The sequence below is a fragment of the Lutra lutra genome, chromosome 14, assembly GCF_902655055.1.
Source record: "Lutra lutra chromosome 14, mLutLut1.2, whole genome shotgun sequence".
Lineage (NCBI taxonomy): Eukaryota > Metazoa > Chordata > Mammalia > Carnivora > Mustelidae > Lutra > Lutra lutra.
The window spans coordinates 34,733,284-34,755,751 of NC_062291.1; the positions used below are offsets into that span (position 1 = coordinate 34,733,284).

General features: G+C 36.9%; 1 protein-coding gene across 1 annotated transcript in view; it reads left to right on the forward strand.

The window, feature by feature from the left end:
• The window catches only part of MCU (mitochondrial calcium uniporter), a 205,923-nt gene that overhangs the window by 150,443 nt on the left and 33,012 nt on the right, over positions 1 to 22,468 (forward strand). Inside the window, exon 2 of the mRNA XM_047701936.1 lies at positions 15,649 to 15,718. Within this exon, the coding sequence (XP_047557892.1) occupies positions 15,649 to 15,718 (70 nt within the window). The remainder of the gene's footprint in view (positions 1 to 15,648; positions 15,719 to 22,468) is intronic.

The window sequence follows — 22,468 nt, forward strand, 5'->3', positions numbered from 1 at the left end:
AATAGTTTTACAGTGTTAATCTAAGATTTTTTAAATAAATAGAATTGGGCAAAAAAAGAGCTGCTTTTTTCTTTCTTTTCTGTATTCCTTTTTTTCCTCCCCCCCCTTTCTTTTGTTTTAACCCCTCTGGTCTAGTGTCTAACTGGCTATGAATATTTTGGGGTTATTGACAGGTTATTTAGACGTGACATTCTTCCCAAGTTGCTAACAGAAATAGTTGCTGAGTTTGCTCTTCTGACCAGTGAAAGGTGAGTGTAGGGGAAGTTGCATAAATTTCTGATAGTAGTCAAGTTTTAAAGTAAGTTTTGACTTGAATTTAGTCATTTGCTCTGAGGGCATGAAATGTCTTTTTATAATACAAAAGTTTGATTTTTTATTAGCTTGAATTTTATGATTTGGGAAAATTATGTTATGGTGTTTTATAGGCTGACTCTAACTTGATAATGCTAGCATTTTTCTTTTCCTGGGGTTAGGATTTAAGAAATGATTGTAATACCAGAGCAGATTTTATATTTAACGACAAGCCCCTGTTGTTCCCAGAAGTTCTCAAATTAGTTATCAAAGATATGAACAGTTGTTTAGGGCACCTGGCTGGCTCAGTTGGGGGAGCATGCAACTCTTGATCTTGGGGTTGTGAGTTCAAATAGAGATTACTTGAACAAAACAACAACAACAAAGAACAAAAAAAAAATGTGGGCTATTTTTTAAAAAAAGATTTATGCATTTATTTTAGAGGAGGAGGAGAGGGGGAGCACAAGCAGGAGGAGGGGCAGAGGGCAAGAAATCCTCAATCAGGCTTCCTGCTGAGTGGGGGAGATCATGACCTGAGCTGAAATCAAGAGTCTGATGCTCAACCAACTGAGCCACCCAGGCACCCCGTGGACTATTTTGTACCAGAAGTATGAACTTGTTTTTTTCTTCCCAAGGAATCATACTGACACCAAATTGCCTTATTCATTTGGCATTGATTGTGCCTACAAATTTACTCTTACAATTATTGCACATTTGAGTATTTGCTTTCTTAACCTTAATCTTCATCTCTGCCTATGAAATTTAAATGTGTGAATAAATACATGCCATTTGCCTGAATGTTTTCCTTTTTTAAAACTTTTTGAGGTGTTTTTTTTTCTTCAAAACTTTAAGCATCAGCCAAGAATTTATTAAAAGCTTTCTATCTTCTTGTGATTTATTAACAATATACAATTAAGGGGCACCTTGGTGGCTCAGTGGGTTAACCTCTGCCTTAGGCTCAGCTCATGGTCTCAGGATCCTGGGACCAAGCCCCGAATCTGGCTCTCTGCTCAGCAGGGAGCCTGCTTCCCCCTCTTTCTCTGCCTGCCTCTCTGCCTATTTGTGATCTCTCTCTCTCTATTTCAAATAAATAAATAAATAATATTTTTAAAAAATAAAAAAGAATATACAATTAAAACAGTGAAATATATTCAGTCCAGGAGAGTCATGAAAGACAGTTTAGAATAGCCGTACCTCTTTGGACTTGAGCATGTACAGTCCTCTCCTTTGTTTTATCTTTTTTGGTTTGTTGTTCTTGTTGCTATGTTTCAAAGAAAAATGTCAAGAGCAAAATCATTTCTGTTTCTATTGGCCTATTAGACTCTATGGGATTAGAAGGTTTAAAGAAAGGAAAGGACCTATATGTGTGTTTGTAGATACTTACTAAGTAATATTTGATAATTACTAGTGTCATTATAGAAGTGACTGGGAAAGACTTGGGGAAAGTGATTTACCTCAGAACTACAGAGGTAGCATTCTACAGCAAGGGTCAGGAAACATTTTCTTGAAGGGCCAGATGGTAAATATTTTAGACTTTCTGGGCCATATAGTTGCTATTCCAACTACTCTACTCTGCCGTTATACTGGGAAAGTACATGACTGATGACATACTATAGAGGGACAGTAAATAAATGGCCCCGGTTGTGTTCCAGTATAACTTTATTTACAAAAATAGGTGTTTCATTTGCCAATCTATGTTCTATAGCAACCTAACAAATAATACTCATAGACAGCCATGTGTTTATGCAATTCTTTACCCCACAAAAACATTTTTTATTGTTAAGGATAACTCTAAAATCAGAGAAGAGAGGACTTCCTGTTTTAAAATGGCCTAGTAGATGTATACAGAAATAATTTCAGGTAATGCAATATGCTGGTTGGAACTTCCTTTAAGATATTATGTGGGGAATAAGCTAGGTGGATATAGATGAACCAGATTTGGTAAAATGTTGGTAAATATAGAAGTAGGTGATGGTACATGGAAGAAATTCATTACACTGTGCTCTTTACTATGTATATTTTAAAATGTTCATATTAGAAAGTTACTATTTAAGTAAACAATGGCCTGATAAAGGCAGCAGTTTCCCCCTTCTCTTGAAATAACCTTAAAATAAGAAAGTGAATAAGAAAGCAAGGTCCATCTTCAGCACAACTGGAGGGATCTCTGTAATCCTAAAGCCTGATATATGAAGAAATGCTGCCAGATCCCGTGAAGTCCGGGTAGGTGTGTGAGAGGATTCCGAGAGACGGCAGCTATGGCTCCAGATCCCCCAAAAAGCCATGAGAGTTCAGCTCTGCAAAAGAACTATCTGACCTCAGTTTTCTCCAAAGCAGCATTCAACACTAACCCTTTACTGAATGCGTTCCTCAAAGATTTATTTAGGAATAGTATGCCAGGCGCCCAGGTGGCTCAGTTGGTTGAGCAACTGCCTTCAGCTCAGGTCATGATCCTGGAGTCTTGGGGTGGAGTCCCACATTGGGGTCCCTGCTCAGCAGGGAGTCTGCTTCTCCCTCTGACCTTTCCCCTCTCATGCTTGCTCGCTCTCCCTCTCTCAAATAAATAAATAAAATCTTAAAAGAAAAAAGGAATAGTATGCCAGTCTAAATAATAATTCAGTATAAAGGCAAAGACATTTTTTAACCTGCCAAATTTCAGGGACATTTTATTCTCATGAGCCCTACTTCTATAAGATAAAGTGCAGACAACGAAGACATGGAAGGAAGAAACTATAGTTAAAGTATTGGTAGTGAGCAGAATCCACTGATCCATAAAATTAAGACTAAAATAAATGTGAAGTTTAGATTAGGTTTTATAGAGCAAATATGAATGTTTAAAACCTTGACAAGGTAGTATTGATATAACTAACAAAAGTTGGAAGGGTGAGGGACAAAAGTGATATAGAATGGTATAAACCTTCTGTTTTATAACACTACCAAAAGATGCTTAAAATCAATAAATCCAGGGTGTGGGGTGTATAGGTAAGTAAATAATAATAGATAAATAGATAAGCACTTAAGAGAAGTAATATAAACCAAACTGTATTGTAGAGGGGAGGGGAAAAAAAGAGGCATAATTAGGGGCAACTGAGTGGCTCAGGTGATTAAACGTCCAACTCTTGATTTCATCTCAGGTCATGATCTCCGGGTCGTGAGATCGAGCCCCATGTCAGGTTCCATGTTCAGCGGGGAATCTGCTTGGGATTCTCTCTCTTACTCCCTCTGCCCCTATCCCCAAAAGCGTGCACTCTCTCTCTCTCTCTCTCAAATAAATAAATAAGTAAAATCTTCTTTTTAAAAAAGGCATAGTTACATTAAGTTCGTCACTGCTCATAATAGAGACAGAAAGTCTATAAATCTCCATATATCTCATATATCTGTATAAATCTCTATCTATCTATCTATCTCTCTATATCAGGAGTACCAGTTGTTAGGATTGACATTTTAAAAATATTTTTATTTAAATTCCATTTAGTTAATATATAGTGTATTAGTTTCAGGAGTAGAATTTAGTGATTCATCAGTTGCATATAATAACCAGTGCTTATTACATCAAGTGCCCTCCTTAATGCCCACCACCCAGTTATCCCATCCCCCATCCCCTCCTCTCCAGCAACCCTCAGTTTGTTTCCTGTAGATAAGAGTCTCTCACAGTTTGCCTCCCTCTGTTTTTATCTTATTTTATTTTTCCTTCCATTCCCCTATGCTCTTCTGTCTTGTTTCTTAAATTCCACATATGGGTGAAATCATATGGTGTTTGTGTTTTCCTGACTGACTTACTTCACTTAGCATAATACCCTCTACTTCCATCCACATAGTTGCAAATGACAAGATTTCATTCTTTTTGATGGCTGAGTAAGTACCACTTCTTTTTTGTTTTTTAAAGATTTTATTTACTTATTAACGAGAGAGGATATGAGTGAGAACAAGTGAGGGGAGGGTCAAAGGGAGAAGTAGACTGCCTGCTGAGTGGGGAGCCTGGCATGGGGCTCTATCCCAGGACGCTGAGATCATGACCTGAGCCGAAGTCAGATAGTTTAACAATTCAGCCACCCAGGCACCCCATTATGCCACATCTTCTTTATCCATTCATCTGTCAATGGACATCTAGGTTCTTTCCATATTTTGGCTATTTTGAACATTGTTGCTATAAACATTGGGGTGCATGTGCGCCTTCAAATCACTATATTAGTATCTTTTGGATAAATACCTGGAATGCATTTGCTGGGTCATAAGGTAGTTCTGTTTTTAACTGTTTGAGGAACCTCCATACTGTTTTTCAGAGTTGCTGTACCAGTTTGCATTCCCACCAACTGTGTAAGAAAGTACCCCTTTCTCCTTATCTTTGTCAACATCTGTCGTTTCCTGAGTTGCTAAATTTCATCATTCTCCTCATACATTGACCGTGTGAGGTGGTATCTCATTGTGGTTTTGATTTGTATTTCCCTGATGACAAGTGATGTTGAGCATTTTTTTCATGTGCCTGTTAGCCATTTGTACATCTTCTTTGAAGAAATGTCTGTTCATGTCTTCTGCACACTTCTTGACTGAATTTTTTTGTTTTGGGGGTGTTGAGCTTGATAAGTTCTTTTTTTTTTTTTTTTTTTTTTTGATAAGTTCTTTATAGATTTTGGATACTAGCTCTTTAGGTGATGTCATCTGCAAATATCTTTTACTATTCCATGGGTTGCCTTTTAGTTTTGTGGATTGTTTCTTCCTCCTCCTCTTCTTCTTCTTCTTTTAAATTTTATTTACTTGACAGAGAGAGACACAGTAAAAGAGGGAACACAGCAAGGGGAGTGGAAGAGGGAGAAGCAGGCTTCCTGCTGAGCAATGAGCCTGGTATGGGACCCCTGGGAGTTCCAGGGTGAGTTCCAGGACCCTGGGATCATGACCTGAGCTGAAAGCAGGCACTTAACAACTGAGCCACAACAGGTGCCCCTTGTGGATTGTTTCTTTGTTGTGCGAAACTTTTTATCCTGATGAAGTCCCAATAGCTCATTTTTGCTTTTGTTTCCCTTGCCTTTAGAGACATGTCTAGCAAGAAGTTGCTGCGGCCAAGGTCAAAGAGGTTGCTACCTGTGTTCTCCTCTAGGATTTTGATAGATTCACGTCTCCTATTTAGGTCTTTCATCCATTTTGAGTTTATTTTTGTGTATGGTATAAGAAAGTGGTCCAGTTTCATTCTTCTGCATGTGGCTGTCCAGTTTTCCAACACCATTTGTTGAAGAGACTTTTTTCCATTGGATATTCTTTTCTGCTTTGTTGAAGATTATTTGACCATAAAGTTGAGGGTCTGCTTCTGGCTTCTCTATTCTGTACCATTGATCTATGTGTCTGTTTTTGTGCCAGTGCCATACTTTCTTGATGATTACAGCTTTGTAATAGAGCTTGAAGTCCAGAATTTGATGCCTCCAGTTTTGGTTTTCTTTTCCAACATAACTTTGGCTATTTGGGGTCTTTTCTGGTTCCATACAAATTTTAGGATTGTTTCTTCCAGATCTGTCAAAAATGTTGATGGTATTTTCATAGGGATTGCATTGAATGTGTAGATTGCTTTGGGTAACATAGACATTTTAACAATATTTGTTCTTCTAATCCATGAACATGGAATGTTTTTCCATTTCTCTTTATCTTCCTCAATTTCTTTCATGAGTGTTCTATAGTTTTCAGTTACATATCCTTAACCTTTTTGGTTAGGTTTATTCCTAAATATCTTAGGTTTTTGGTGCAATTGTAAATGGGTTTCTTGATTTCTCTTTCTGCTGCTTCATTGTTAATATATAGATATGCAGCTGATTTCTGTGAATTTATTTTATATTCTGTGACTTTGCTGAATTCCTGTATCAGTTCTAGCATTTTTCGGTGGATTCTTGGGTTTCCTACATAGAGTATCGTGTTGTCTGTGAAGAGTGAAAGTTTGACTTCCTTGCCGACTTGGATACATTTTATTTCTTTTTGTTGTCTGATTGCTAAGGCTATGACTTCCAGTAGTAATGTTGAATAAAAGTGGTTAGAGTGGACATCCCTACCATATTCCTGACCTTAGGGGAAAAGTTGTCAGTTTTTGTGCATAGTATAAGAAAGTGGTCCAGTTTCATCCTTCTGCACGTGGCTGTCCAATTTTCTCAACACCATTTGTTGAAGCAACTGTCTTTTTTCCATTGGATATTTCCATTGGATATTCTCTCTGCTTTATCAAAGATTATTTGACCAAGGAGTTGAGGGTCTATTTCTGGGTTCTCTATTCTGTTCTGAGGATGATATTCACTGTGGGTCTTTCATATATGACTCTAATGATGTTCCCTCTATCCCTACGTGGTGGAGGGTTTTTGTCAAGAAAAGGATGCTGTATTTTTTCAAATGCTTTTTCTGCATCTATTGAGAGGATCATAAGCTTCTTGTCCTTTCTTTTATTAATGTGGTATATCACATTGATTGATTTGTGGATGTTGACCCAGCCCTGCAGCCCAGGAATAAATTCCACTTGGTCGTGGTGAATAATCTTTTAATTGTACTTTTGGATCCTATTAGCTCCTCTCTTGGTAAAAATTTTTGCATCCATGTTCATCAGGGATATTGGTCTATAATTCTCCTTATTGGTGGGGTCTTTGTCTGGTTTGGGGATCAAAACCATCCAAACTCGTTCTATGGTCTCATAGAGCAAGTTTGGATGTTTTTCTTCCCACTTTTATTTTTTGGAACAGTTTCAGAAGAATAGGTATTAATTCTTCTTTAAATATTTGGTAGAATTCTTCTGTGAGGCCATCTGCCCTGGACTCTTGTTTGTTGGGAGATTTTTGATTACTGACTCAAAAACCTTGCTGGTTATAGGTTGTTTAGGTTTTCCATTTCTTCCTGTTTCAGTTTTGGTAGATTATATGTTTCTAGGAATGCATACATTTCTTCTAGTTTGCCTAATTTGTTGGCATTAATTGCTTGTAATATTCTCTTATAATTGTATTTCTTCAGTGTTGGTTGTGATCTCTCTTCTTTCATTCATGATTTTATTTGTGTCCTTTCTAAGTCTGGCTAGGGGCTTATCAATCTTATTAATTCTCTCAAAGAACCAGCTCCTAGTGTTAAATCAACCCTACTATTATTGTATTATCATCTATGAGTTTCTTTAATTTTGTTATTAATTCATTTATATATTTGGCTGCTCCAAAGTTAGGGGCATAAATATTTAAAACTGTTAGATCTTGGGCGCCTGGGTGGCTCAGTGGGTTAAAGCCTCTGCCTTCAGCTCAGGTCATGATCCTGGAGTCTTGGAATCGAGCCCCACATCGGGCTATCTGATCAACAGGAAGCCTGCTTCCCTTCCTCTCTCTCTGCCTGCCTCTCTGCCTACCTGTGATCTCTCTCTCTGTCAAATAAATAAATAAAATCTTTAAAAATAAATAAATAAAACTGTTAGATCTTCTTGTTGGATAGAACCCTTTATTATGATAAAGTGTCCTTCTTCATCTCACATTATAGTCTTTGAGTTAAAATCTAGTTTTTCTGATCTAAGGATTGCCACCCCATGTTTCTTTTGATGTCTGTTTTGCTAAATAGTTCTCCACCTCCTCACTTTCAATCTGGAGGTGTCTCTGGGTCCAAAATGGGTCATAAGCAACAAATCAATGAGTCTTATTTTTTTATCCATTCTGATACCCTATGTCTTTTGATTGGAGCTTTTACTCCATTTACATTCACAGTAATTATTGAAAGATAAGAATTTTTTTTTTTTTTTTTTTGACAGGCGGGGATACTCACCCCTATACAAATGAGGATTTTTTTTTTTTGAAAGATAAGAATTTAGTGCCATTGTATTACCTATAAAGTCATTGTTCCTGCAGATTGTCTCCATTCTTTTCCAGTCTTTGTTACTTTTGGGTTCTCTCTGTGTTCAAGGAAATCCCCTTTAATATTTCTTGCAGGGCTGATTTAGTATTCACAAATTCCTTTAGTTTTTGTTTGTCCTAGATGCTCTTTATCTCTCCTTCCATTACGAATAGACAGCCTGCCAAACTACTAGAACTCATACAGCAATTCAGTAACGTGGCAGGATACAAAGTCAATGTACAGAAATCAGTGGCTTTCTTATACACTAACAATGAAAATACAGAAAGGAAAATTAGAGAATCGATTCCATTTACTATAGCACCAAGAACCATAAGATATCTTGGAATAAACCTAACCAAAGAGGTAAAGGATCTGTACACGAGGAACTACAGAACACTCATGAAAGAAATTGGAGAAGACACAAAAAGATGGAAGACCATTCCATGCTCTTGGATCGGAAGAATAAACATTGTTAAAATGTCTATACTACCTAGAGCAATCTATACTTTTAATGCCATTCCAATCAAAATTCCACCGGTATTCTTCAAAGAGCTGGAGCAAATAATCCAAAAATTTGTATGGAACCAGAAGAGACCCCGAATCGCTAAGGAAATGTTGAAAAACAAAAATAAAACTGGGGGCATCATGTTACCTGATTTCAAGCTTTACTACAAAGCTGTGATCACCAAGACAGCATGGTACTGGCATAAAAACAGACACATAGACCAGTGGAACAGAGTAGAGAGCCCAGATATGGACCCTCAACTCTATGGTCAGTTAACCTTCGACAAAACAGGAAAAAATATACAGTGGAAAAAAGACAGTCTCTTCAAGAAATGGTGCTGAATAGATAGCCTGGCTGGATAAAGTATTCTTGGCTGCATATTTTTCCCATTTAGCACATTGGCTATATTATGCCAGTCCTTTCTGTCCTGCCAGGCTTCTGTGGACAGGTCCACTAGCTTTATGTGTCTAACCTTGTAGGTTAAGGATCTCTTGTCCTGAACCGCTTTCAACATTTTCTCTTTATATTTGTAATTTGCAAGCTTCACTATAACATAGGTCAAGGTGTTGACCTATTTTTGTTGATTTTGAGGGGAGTTCTCTGCCTCTTGTATTTGAATGTCTGTTTCCTTCCCCAGATTAAGGAAGTTCTCAGCTATAATTTGTTCAAACAGGGGCACCTGGGTAGCCCATTCTAAGTATCTGACTCTTGGTTTCAGCTCAGGTCATGATCTCAGGATCCTGGGATCAAGCCTTGTGTCTGGGTCCATGCACAGCACGGAGTCTGCTTGAAATTCTTTCTCTCTAAAATAAATAAATAAAATCTTTAAAAATTTTTAATTTGTTCAAATAAACCTTCTGCCCCTTTTCCCCTCCTCATCTGGGACTCCTATAATATACATATTATTTTGCTTTTTCCTGTTTTATATATATATATATATACAAACACACACACACACTAATGTATATACTAATATACATATTATTTTGCTGAGTTCCCTAAGTCTGCCTTCATGATCTAATAGTTTTCTTTCCCTCTTTTGAGTTCCTTATTTTCTTCTGTATCACTTATTTGCTCTTCTGCATTGTTCATCCTTATTTTTATAGCCTCCACTTGGGATTGCATCTTGGTAATAGCATTTAAAAAAAATTTTTTTTAGCATTTTTAATTTTGACTTGACTAGATTTTAGTTCTTTTTTTCTCTAGAATAAGTGATTGTCTAGTGTTTTCTATGCCTTTTTCAATGCCAGCTAGTATCTGCATAATCATTGTTTTAAATTCTAGTTCAGACATCTTAATCATATCCATATTGATTAAATCCCTGGTAGTGAGTACTTCCTCCTGTTCTTTCTTTTGGGGTGATTTTCTACATCTTTTCATTATGTCCAGAAAAGAGAAGAAGAAAGAAAGAGAAAAAAACAAAAATAATAACAACCACAACAACAGAAAGCAAAACTAAACTAAACTAGATCCTGGGTGTTTTGGTCTGCCTGTTAAAAGAAACTAGATACCCAAATAAGAAAGAAAAACATCTGTATGTGTATATATAAATGTATGTATAAATACATATATGTGTGTATAAATACAATGAAAGGAAACAAAAATATATACATATAAAGTATACATAAAAATAAAACGAATAGAAAAAGAATTGAAAAAATTAACTGGACGTATAATGCCAATAGACTAAAGAGTGAAAATACCAAGAATGGTATAAACATACTGTTTTCTCGAAGAGTTGAAGTTTTGAAGCCCTCTTTGATCAGTAAACTGGAGGCGGGGCCTGTTGCACTGATTCTCAGATGGACTTGCTCTAGTGGAGAAGTGCCTCCAGTACTCAGAGGCCGGGGCTCAGTGTAAGCAGCCCTGGACTCCACTAGGTGGCACTGTTTTGCTCCCTGAAGGCTTTCAGTGCTGATGGGCTGGGTGAAGATGGCTGCACCCTGCTCTCTAGCGCCAGAGACAAAAATTTGCATACCCCTGGGCACACCTCCACCCCCCCTACACTCTTCAGTGAACCCTCACAGAAAAGCATCCAATCACTCCCCCGGTTTCTGTCAGAAGTCTGTTCACCTGGCCTCAGACTGAGCTTTTTTTTTTTATTTTTAATCTCAGGCATGTGACTGAGTTTAAAAACTCTAAATTGGGGGGACTCCTATGGCATGGATCCTTGCTATTCCTTGGGGAGGGGGTCTCACCAGGTTTCTGCCTTTTCCTGGATCCTGCCCAGGAAACTGGTCGCACACCCGTACAGTGGTTTGCAACTTACGGCAACACAGAGCAGAGAGCTGGCATGTAGACTTGCTATTCTCAGCCAGCTTTCCCACGCCTATGCCTGGGAACTCTGTCCCACCCAGGCACCCCCTGTTGTTCTTGCGATCCCCAGGACCTTGAGACCATACTTTCATATCTGGGATTCTGCCACACTTTGCTACCTGAGCACCTTTGAGCCAGGAACATGTACCCCATCCCCCAGCCATAGCAGACTTCTAAAAGTTCTGATTTGTACTCCACTGCTTATACTTTGCAGTAGCCTCCTTAAACAGGCCCCTGCCCCGCCGCCATATAATCAGCGATGTCACACCAGATTTAAGTCTCTGCACCTCCTACCTCCCAGACTGTGGTCACTTTTCTACTTATAGACTTGCAGCATCTGTTTTTTCAGATCTCTGATTGATTTCTCAGGTGATCTGAATGATTTGATAACTATGTAGTTGTATTTGAGGGACAAGACAAACTTAGGGTCAACCAGCGACTCTGGGCATCTTAACTTCTGGGATTAACATTTTAAATTGGGTAGCCAGAATAGGCCTCACTCAGAAAGTAAAATGTGAGCAAACAGTTGAAGGAAGTGAGGGAAGCTGATAGTTACCTGGAAAAATAATATTTTAATCAGAAATAGTAACTGTTGCAGAAGTCTTGAAGCAAGAGCATAGCTGGCACATACAACAAACAGGACTGAGTCTCGAGGGGCTAAAGCAGAGTAATTGAGAGGGAGAGGGGTAAGAGATGAAGTCTGAGAGATAATAGGGTATCTGATAACATTGAGCCTTACAGACCGCTAAAAGTACTTAGACTTTTGCTCTGAAATAACTACTAAACCAAAGTAAATTTTCCATATTATTAGAAGAAATACCTGTGTAACTAAAATAAAGCAAGACCAAACCATTTAGTAAACTATTTTTAAGAGGAAAGAACAGCAATAAAAACAAAGCATAAAATTTTATAGCATAATATTTGATTACTGAAAGGAGACTAAGTATATATTATATTAATAAATATAAATAGGCTAAACTTTCCTATTGAATGATTCCCAGATTAGATCACAAAAAATTATTTAGAATAATTTCTAAAACAAACTTTGAAAGAATAACAAAATTAGAGGATAGGTAAAGCATAACATATACTAACTAAAAACAAATGTAGGGGTCATGATCTTAATATTGGACAAGATTAGTACAAATAGGGGCGCCTGGGTGGCTCAGTGGGTTAAAGCCTCTGCCTTCAGCTCAGGTCATGGTCTCAGGGTCCTGGGATCGTGCCCCGCATCGGGCTCTCTGCTCAGCAGGGAGCCTGCTTCCTCCTCTCTCCCTGCCTGCCTCTCTGACTACTTGTGTCTCTATCAAATAAATAAATAAAATCTTAAAAAAAAAAAAAGATTAGTACGAATAGTAATTAGTACAAGAAGCATTACATTAGGGAAAGGGACATACAAGATATGTGTGAGGAAGACCTTAAAATGCTTTTCAGTGACACAAATACGGACTTAAATGGAAAGACTTACAAGGTTTTTGGATATGAAGACTCAAAATCATATAGAAATCAGTTTCTGTTATGTTAATTAGAGTTAATATCTCAATTTCATAACAAAAAAAAACAAACAAAAAACTAGTTAACATTTATTGAGCAGTTCTCTATGACAGGCACTGTTTTAAATACTTTACATGTATTACATTTACTCCTCACCGCAAGTTTATGTGGTAGGTACCAGTATTACTCTTTGTCCATTTTTCAGTGAAGAAACTGAGGCTCAAAGAGACTAATGAACTTGCTCCAAGTTGAAGCTGGAATAGGTTATTGAATGAGAATCTAAACTCAAGCAGGGTGATTACAAATTCTGTGATTTTATTCCCTGTGCTATTCTACTGCTTTGAAATTAATGGGATTGTGTATTTGTGTTGTGTCACTACGCATACTGACTCTAAGTTCAAGAGTTGGAGAATAACTAGGAAAATGCTTAAAGGAAAGTAATCAGGCATGAATTCATATAACATGTTGTTAACAAAGGGCTAATTTTCTTAATATTTAAAGAATTTCTACAAAATAATATTCCAAGATCAAGAACTAAATTGAAAAAAGGGCAAAGGGTGTAAATACTTAGTTCATAGAAAAGCAAATACAATTAAGTCTTAGATAAAAATATGTAAAAATTTTTACTTTTAATACAAGAAATGAAATACTGCTCAACTTTGACACTGGCAAAATAAAGAAGTTTAATGATACATTGTCTTGGAGGTTTTAGGAATCAGATGCTCATTTAGTGAATAGGAGTATAATTTGCAGGTCTATGAATTCATGTAAATTTCCATGAAAAACAGTTTGGCAATAGCTTTCAAAATTTAAAGTGTATGTACCTTTAACTTGGCATTTGGAGTTATTTTATCTTCTGATATTGGTGCCTACACATAAGAATTTTCATTCCAGTATCATGTACTAAAATAATAAAAGATTGTCAACAGCCAATCATAAAGATGTACCATAAATTTATTTAACCAGTGTAATTTTATTCAGTCACTAAAAACAGTGAGTTAAGTTAGGAAAAAAAAAAAGCCAGATGAGTAATGCAACTCTAGCATGCTACCATTTGTGTTTTTAAAAACCTCTGCAAATACATACATATATATGCACAAGCTTGTATATATATAACACCATCTTTGATAGGATATTCAGATTTAATGAGTTACCTCTGGAGAGAACTGTGTTGCTGGTCCACAGGGATGGGAGGAAGACCGAGACTTAAAAGACTTAATTTTTTATTTAGTTTTTGTTTCTTGAATTTTGTATCATGTACCTGTTTATCTGTTTAAAAGAAATAAGCGTTTTAAATAAAATTATACTGCTAGATGGTACCTAGGTATAGTCAAACAAAAAGACCTGCAGAGGATAAGACCAAGGCCCTCTGTGTTTTGTATAGAAGATGGTTAGCAGTATTGAGACCTGGATTCTAAATCCTGATTCTGCCTAATGTGTGACTCTTAAATCACTTTCCCTCTGTGGGTCTCTTTTGTGGGGTAGGATTCATCTTCTCCTGATTTCTGGCATTAGTTTTCAAACTGCTTTATGAAGTCCAAGGATTCTTTGGATCCCCTTACAGGGCTCAAGCAGAGGATCGGGATTATGGGGTTTCCCAGCACACCTATCTTTAACCAGTGCATCCCTGAATCAGTGTGTAAAATTAAGTTTAAATGTTTTGAAACTTTAAAAAAAAAAAAAACCCTCTGGAAGTCACCATAAAGTAATTGTATATATTAACTTAAAGGTTCTCACCAGCACGAAATCACATTAGTGTGTCATGTTCAGCTATGAGCTAAGTCTAATAGTTTTGATTGATTACAGTAGTCCCCCTTATCTGTGGTTTCACTTTCATTACCCATAGTCAACCGCAGTCCAGAAGCAGATGATCTTCCTTCTGACATATGGCCAGAAGGTCATTAGTAGTTTAACACTAGGTCACAATCCTGACGTCATTCACCTCATTTTATCTCATCATGTAAGTGTTTTTATCATTTTACATCATTACAAGAAGGGTGAGCACAGTACAGTAAGATACTTTGAGAGACCACCTTTACTTAACTTTTATAGTATATTGTTACAGTTCTATTTTATTAACTATTGTTGCTAATCTCTTGAGCCTAATTCATAAATTAAGCTTTATCTTAAGCATGTATGTATAAGAAAGAACATACAGGATTTAGTACTATATCTAGTTTCAGGCATCTCCTGAGGGGTCTTGGGACATAGCCCCTGTGAGTAAGAGGGGACTACTATATTTACATTTTTAGCAAATATCAGTCTCATATTTCTGCATGCTTTCTTAAGTTGGAAGGAGGCAGGAATTGATATTCACATGAAGGATGTAAAGTCTGTTATGCATCATGATTGTGTTAAGTTACGTCTTGTCATAGAGTCCTAAATGATTTTTCTTCTAGGGCTGATGGAGTGGAATATTATATCAGCCTCAGAGGCAGACATTATTTTTTAGTTGGTTAATGCCTTCCTTTAATACTGTCTGTGGCTGGGAAGGTAAAAGGTACAAAGGGATAAATGAATAATTTGACAAGTCAGAAACATATTTAATATTCCTTTTAAAACTTAGTTTAATTGTGAGAAACTAAGTTCTAGACCTAAATCTACAAAATGACACTACTCTTGGAGAAGGTAGTAAGATGTTTAGTGATTTCCTTCTTATATTCAGAATATGTTCTTATCCTTCAGAATAAGAATAAGAATAAGAATATATTCTTATCCTTCAGAAGAAGGAAATTATATTGGTCTCCGGGAGTGAAGCTGCCTGACCAAGTTTTTAAAATTAAAAAAAAAAAAAAGAAAGAAAAGGAAAGTGAACAGAAAGACTAGATCTCTACCCAATAACAGCAAATTCATGCTAGAACTACTTAACACCTAGTTATGAAGGAAATGCAGGTCTAAAAGCTAGCAAGAGGAAGAAGCGTAAAAGTTTAGTTAGACTTGATAGCCCTTCAAACCAATATCGAGTGTCTAAAAAGTAGATGAAAAAGCAACTGTGAATATGTGTATATGTAAATATGTTCGCTTAAAATTTTGAAAACCAAAATATTCATTATTATGATCTTAGGATGATATGAGTGTGAGAGACTTTCTTAAATGATATTTTTAAGCTTTTCTGCAAAGAATACATATTACTTAAATAATCAAAAAGTTATTCTATCATATATACACACATTTTTTGCTCTGTCCTGACCATGGATGTGTCTTTTTTTATTTTCTAGGTGCACCAGAGGCTCTCTCCTTGGCAGAATTTGGGAGCTGTTTATTGCAGTACTGTTGTGCCCTCTGATGGTGAGTTTTGGCAAATCCATTTTTTTATGTATAATTTTTTTTCCCTTAACTCAGTGTTTTGCATTCTCTAACATATGAATTTATAAATCATACTCCTTCGCTTAAGATGGAGTTGGAATCAGCAGGGAACCTGGGGGTGGGCAGTACTAAAGGAGAGAAATAAAATATGAATGGAGATGCAGTGAATTTAGAGGAGGGATCAGAAAGTAAAACTAATAGAGCCATCAAGTTTTCATAGATCATGGATCATCTTTTCATTTGTGTTTTAAAACTGGGGACGTAGGTAATGTGAAGATCACAGAAACACCATCTTTGGTATTTCCTAAGCATTGGGTCTTCCTATTATGCATCATGATCAAATTCTCTAGCCCCTTCGTGTCATCAGTGTCTAGACAGAAGCAATTCAAAAATCTGAGACCTCTTGCCCTGATTTTTTTTCCCTTCCCTTAGACTCAGGGCTTTAATACCCTTCTTTGATGTGAGAAAGAATGAACAGATGCTTGGGGACCACGTACAGTCCTTTGTGAATGTCCATGATGCTGCAAACTGACAACAGGATGGAGGTTTTCGTTATTGTTACAGTAGTAGGGAAATATGTTCACAACCTTACTGTCATTTCTCTTACCTAGTATTGCACATCTACAGCTTAGATTGTTTGCTTAGGGTTGAATGTTATATTTATTTCCTCTATATCAAGTTTAGTTTGATAGAATTCTAATTTCAACAATAAACATCAATTTATAGGCAAAGCAACCATCAAAAGAGCATCTAGCAAAAAGTGAAGTGAAGCCTAAAGTGAAGAAGCCTCAGAGGAATTTTGCAAGTCCTAGGATCCCGTTACTCCTTAGAACAGATATTTACAGTGTTATCAGAACCCTTCCCCACCCCAAAGTTCTTTAAACTTAATGCAGTTGCTTTTACCCTATGTGGAAGTATTTCAATAATGTAACAATGGTACAGCTGTACTGGGGTATTTGGTGAACATTGTTCTAGGGTGTAAATGCTAGTAGGTTGCCCTGTGTTGCATAAGGCGTTGAAAAAATACATACTTCAAAAAAAAAAAAGCTCCCCAAATTCCTACCAGTACTGTTGCCCCCTTCTTAAGAAAACCAACTCGTATTAGTTATCAAGAAATAGAGGCACATAATTGATTTAATGCAACTTATTGTCCTTACTATATCCCCAAGTTATACATCTTTCTTATTTTTACTTCTTTTTTTTTTTTAAGATTTGTTTATTTATTTGTCAGAGAGAGAGAAAGAGCACAAGCAGGAAGAGTGGCAGGCAGAGGCAGAGAGAGAAGCAGGCTCCCCGCTGAGAAAGGAGCCCGATGCAGGACTTAATCCCAGGACTCTGGGATCATGACCTGAGCCGAAGGCAGACACTTTATGGCTGAGCCACCCAGGTGCCCCAATAATATATAAATTCTTAACTTAAGGTCTGTGGATGGTTTGGAGAACTAAGTATGTGTCCCAACTTTTTCTTTGTTTTTTTTGTGCTGTTCCTTTTTTTTTTTTAAGCTTTATTGAGATATACATAAAATTCACATATCATGTCATAGCATCATAACAGTCCAGCTTTAGACTACTTCCTTCATCCCTCAAAGTTTCCTTGTTCCTGTTTTGCAGTCAGTCCCTTCTCCCACCTTCTGCCTCACGCAACCACTAATCTGCTTTCTGCCTGTAATAAGTAAATATTTTCCCAAATGTCATATAAATGGACTCCTTTGCAGTCTTTGGCATATCATAATGCTTTTGACGTTTATCACTATTGTAGTGGGTGTTGTGGTTCTTTCCTTTATTTTTACTGCTGAGAAATATTCTAATATGTGGAAACAATCTCATTTTATTTATTCACCAAGTTAAAGATGTTTGGGTTGTTTTCCATTTTGGACTGTTAATACTGCTGGTATTAACATTTACTTAAAAGTCTGTGTGAACATATGTTTTCATTTCTCTTGGGTAGATGCTTAGTGGAATGGCTGGATTATACGGTATATATACTTGACTTTTGAAGAAATTACAAGACTGTTTTCCAAAGTGGCTGTACTACTTTGTATTCCCACCAGCACCATATAAGTGTTCCAGTTTCCCTGTATCCTCCCCAATACTTACTTGGATCAGTCTTCTTGATTATAGATATTTTAGTGGATATGTAATATTATTTCATTTTTTAAAAAATTTATTTGAGAGTGAGTAGGAGAGAGAGCATAAACTGGAGGGTGGAAAGGGCTGGGGAAGAGGAAGATGCAGACTCCCCACTGAGCAGAGACCCCCCCCCCCAACTTGGGGCTCAGTCCCAGTCCTGGGATCATGACCTGAGCCAAAGGATCATGACTTAACTGACTGAGCCACCCAGGCACCCCTGTTGTAATTTAAATTTGCATTTCACTGATGACTAATGATGATGTGCATCTTTTTTTTTTTTTTTTTTTTTTTTTTTTTAATTTGAGAGAGCGTGAGCAGGGGGAGGGGCAGAGGGAAAAGCAAACTCCGCGCTGAGCAGGGAGCCTGACTCGGGGCTCAATCCCGGGACCCCAGGGTCATGAACTGAGCCAAAGGCAGAAGCTTAACCAACTGAACCACCCAGGCGTCCTGATGTTGAGCATCTTTTAATGTACTTATTAAACATTCACATATTTTCTTTAGAAAAGCATTCAGACTTTTTGCCCATTTAAAAAAATTGACCATCTTAGTATTGATTTGTAAAGATTCTTTATATATTGTAGAGCTTTTCTTGTTGCTTTTCAAATAGTTTTGGGAAAAAGAAAGATTTGTTTGAGTTATCTTGTTTTGTTAATGGCCACTCCTATACACATTTGGGAATTCTGTTTTTATTGTCTTCATTGTGTTGAGGGCACAAACTATTCCTCTACTATCTTTCATTCCAACTTTTAAAAAACTTGACAACAAAAAAGAAATGAAAATAATGAAATCACCTAATCACCAAAGATGATAGAATGTGAAGCCTTAGTTTTTTAATGTGGCAGAGTTCTCACTAACCTAGGTATAAAGTTAGAAAAGCTGAGAGAGTTCATAGTATTCCATTTTTAAAATGTATCTTACAGTTTGGATTTTTTGTTGTAAGTAGAAGTTTCAGTTAGGAACTACCAAAATGTGATCGAATTTCTTCTATCACAAAAGCCTTTTTTTGAAAGGGTTCTAAAAAATGGATTTTCACATTGCCAAGAAAAGCTGCCACGTGAAATTGGAAAGACCTTTAAGTTTTATGTGCTGACAGTTTTGAACTGACTTAGCTTGGAGTAGAAGCGAATTTATGTCAAATTTCAGATGATGTCATCCATTCTAGGATTCCTATCATTTATTCAATAATTTGAAGTTTTGAAGGATTTGGAAATTATCCCATTTCCCTCCAGAGTGCAACTTGATGAAAACTACTGATTTGTTCTAAGGAGTTAGTTCCTAGTTTTTGTCTGTTAATAAGCATGTTGACACAGTAAAAGAAAAATCTTAAATATGTGAGATTCTCTTACAGAAATTAAAAAAGCTGTTAACATTAATGGTTGTCACCATTTTTGAAAGACTGTTAAATTTCTTTGCCAAAATAACTACCAGAAAAAAAATTTTTTTGATGCTAAGGAAGATCTTGGTATTCTGCACAGATGGTGCATCTTCCAAGCTTAGTAACATGCATATTTATATTGCCTCAGAGACGAAAGGAGCCCCACCCATTGTAATAATACCTTGGGTTTCTTTTTTTTTTCCTTTGCACATTCTATAGTTGAAGTCGCTTCCAACAGCCCTAAAAGAAGCCTTGCCTGTTACCACAGAAGTAATCACCATCATGAGAAGAAGATTTTATCAAAATAGAGTATTTTCCTTTGCTTGATTAAACTTTAGACAGGAGTTTTGCTCTTTAAGAGAAGAGAAAATTTAGTATAAGGAAGTGTTTACTTATGGCTTGATTTATTTGGGGATATTTGGGATTTTATGAATGAGCATAATCTTCAGTTTAAGACCTTCTAGTCATTATTACGAATTTGATAGAACAATAATGAGCTCCTTTAACCAAGCAGTAATTAGAAATTGACAACCTTGTGAATTTTCCGACAGCTAGAGGAAGTTTCTCTGGGGCTAGTCATGAATAGAAGGTTCTCTCAGTTTCTCTACAAGAATTGAAAAACCTCGGGGTGCCTGGGTGGCTCAGTGGGTTAAAGCCTCTGCCTTCAGCTCAGGTCATGATCCCAGGGTCCTGGGATCGGGCCCCACATCAGGCTCTCTGCTCAGCAGGGAGCTTGCTTCCCTTCCTCTCTCTCTCTGCCTGCCTCTCTGCCTACTTGTGATCTCTGTCTGTCAAATAAATAAATAAAATCTTTAAAAAAAAAAAAAAAGAATTGAAAAACCTCAAGGCTCTTAAAGATTACCTCCACTCAGAAACCTTAAAATCAAATTTTGGATTTGTAGTCTTTTCTTTTGATACTGCATCAAAACAGTGATTTTGATATGAATTCAATTCTAAGAGTCTTTTGTTTTTTTTAAAAGATTTTATTTTTATTATTTATTTGACAGAGAGAGACACAGAGAGGGAACAAGAGCAGTGGAAGTGGGAGAGGGAGAAGCAGGCTCCCCACTGAGCAGGGAGCCCAATGCAGGGCTCTATCGGGACCCTGGGATCATGACCTGAGCCAAAGTCTGATGCTTAACGACTGAGCCACCCAGGCACCCCTCAATTCTAAGAGTCTTAGGAAATTCTTGGGTTCCTTGCACACACCTAGCCTACCATCATCATCTGGCAAAGTGATCCATGATTATATTTGTTACCACTTCCTTTTGTGAAAACAAAAAGGCACAACCTTTTAGATATCAAGGATTATATTCAAGTTAACCATGTTCTAAAACCATGTATAAATCAAACAGTAGCAATCTTGTAATTGAAATGGTTTTTATATAGAATTAAAGTTTACTTTATTTAATTTGTACAATTTTCTTCTATCTCTTTTGAAAAATAGGAAATGGCCATTAATTTGGGGTTAGAAAGGAGGAAAATACTTCAGTATTGTCAACATTTATTTTTTTAAACTATTTTTTTTTTAAGATTTTATTTATTTATTTATCAGAGAGAGAGAGCGAGCACAGGCAGACAGAGTGGCAGGTAGAGGCAGAGGGAGAAGCAGGCTCCCCACAGAACAAGGAGCCCGATGTGGGACTCGATCCCAGGACGCTGGGATCATGACCTGAGCCGAAGGCAACTGCTTAACCAACTGAGCCACCCAGGCGTCCCTGTCAACATTTATTTTAAAAATATGTCAATGTAGTAGTCTGCTAGGGCTGCCATAACAAAATAGTGTAGGCCGGGTGGCTTAAACAACACAAATTTATTTTTTCACAGTTCTGGAGGCTGGAAGGCTGAGGGCAGGGTGCCAGCATGGTCTGGTTCTTATAAGAACTCTATTAGCTTGCAGATAGCTACTTTCTGTCTGTGTTCTCACATGGTGGGGAGTGGGGAGAGTTCTTACTCTTATAAATACACGGTCCTAACAGACTGGGGCCTGTCCTTTGTCCTTTATGACCTCATTTAACCTTAGTTACACCCTAGGGACCCATCTCCAGGTAGTCATACTGGGAATTAGAGCTTCAACATATGAATGGCAGGGGTGGGGAGCTGAGGGGTAGGGGACAGACACACAGTTCAGTCCATTACAGGGAATATGAAGGAAATCAGTTTCTGATGCAAAAAACTAAATTATAGCTAAAATTTTTATGTATAAATTGAGAGTTTTCAGGAAATAGGGCCAAGGGAGGAATCCATACCTTTATCAGTGTCTCAAAGAAGTCAGTTACCCAAAAATACTAAGAAATACGGAATTGGTTTGTATAGTATATACTGTTTTTCTTCTTATTGCCCTCAATGGAACAAGTCAGATTTGTTTTCTTGAGATTTAAAGGCATTATTGGATGTATTCTATGATTTAGACTTTGGGTTTTAAGACTATAGTTTTTAGGAAAATCAAGAGAAACTATTAAAGCAGGCATTTTTTTCACATATTCTCATTGAATCTTCTCAGCAACCTTGTGAGATATTAGAACCCCTACGTTGTGAGAAAAATGAGGTACAGTTATATTCAGTAGTATGCCCATGGATTCAAGGTGTCTCCTGTGATAGAACTTGAGTACTATCTAGCTGAGATTCCAAAACCATGCTTTTTCTGCTGTACTCCACTGTCTGTGTTTTAGGACTGTATTCTGCTTCTCACTACCCAAAATTTAAAGTAGGTCAAAGGTCAAGGTTTAATAAAGTTACTTTCACAGCAGCACCATCGAAAGGATTGGTTTTACTTTTTTTTAATTTTTAAAAAAAATTTTAAAGATTTTATTTGACAGGCAGAGATCACAATTAGGCAGAGAGGCAAGCAGAGAGGGAGGAAGGGAAGCAGGCTTCCAAGACCCTGGGATCATGACCTGAGCTGAAGGCAGAGGATTTAACCCACTGAGCCACCCAGGTGCCTCGAAAGCATTAGTTTTAAAAGGAAAAAATGTTACAGTACTATATTGGGACAGGACTTCATTTTTATAAAAGCAAACAAAAATTTTTAATTCTCAGTAGAATGAGTACATGAATGAAAAGAAAGGAGGGGATGACCTTTTAGCACAAATGGTTTTGACATTTATGAGAAATATTTTCATGAATTCATGTGAAAAGAACCAGAATCAACAAAAGGTACATAGGTTATATGGCTATTTAATGTCAGACTGACAATATCAAATATTCAAAGATGATTTATAACTTTGT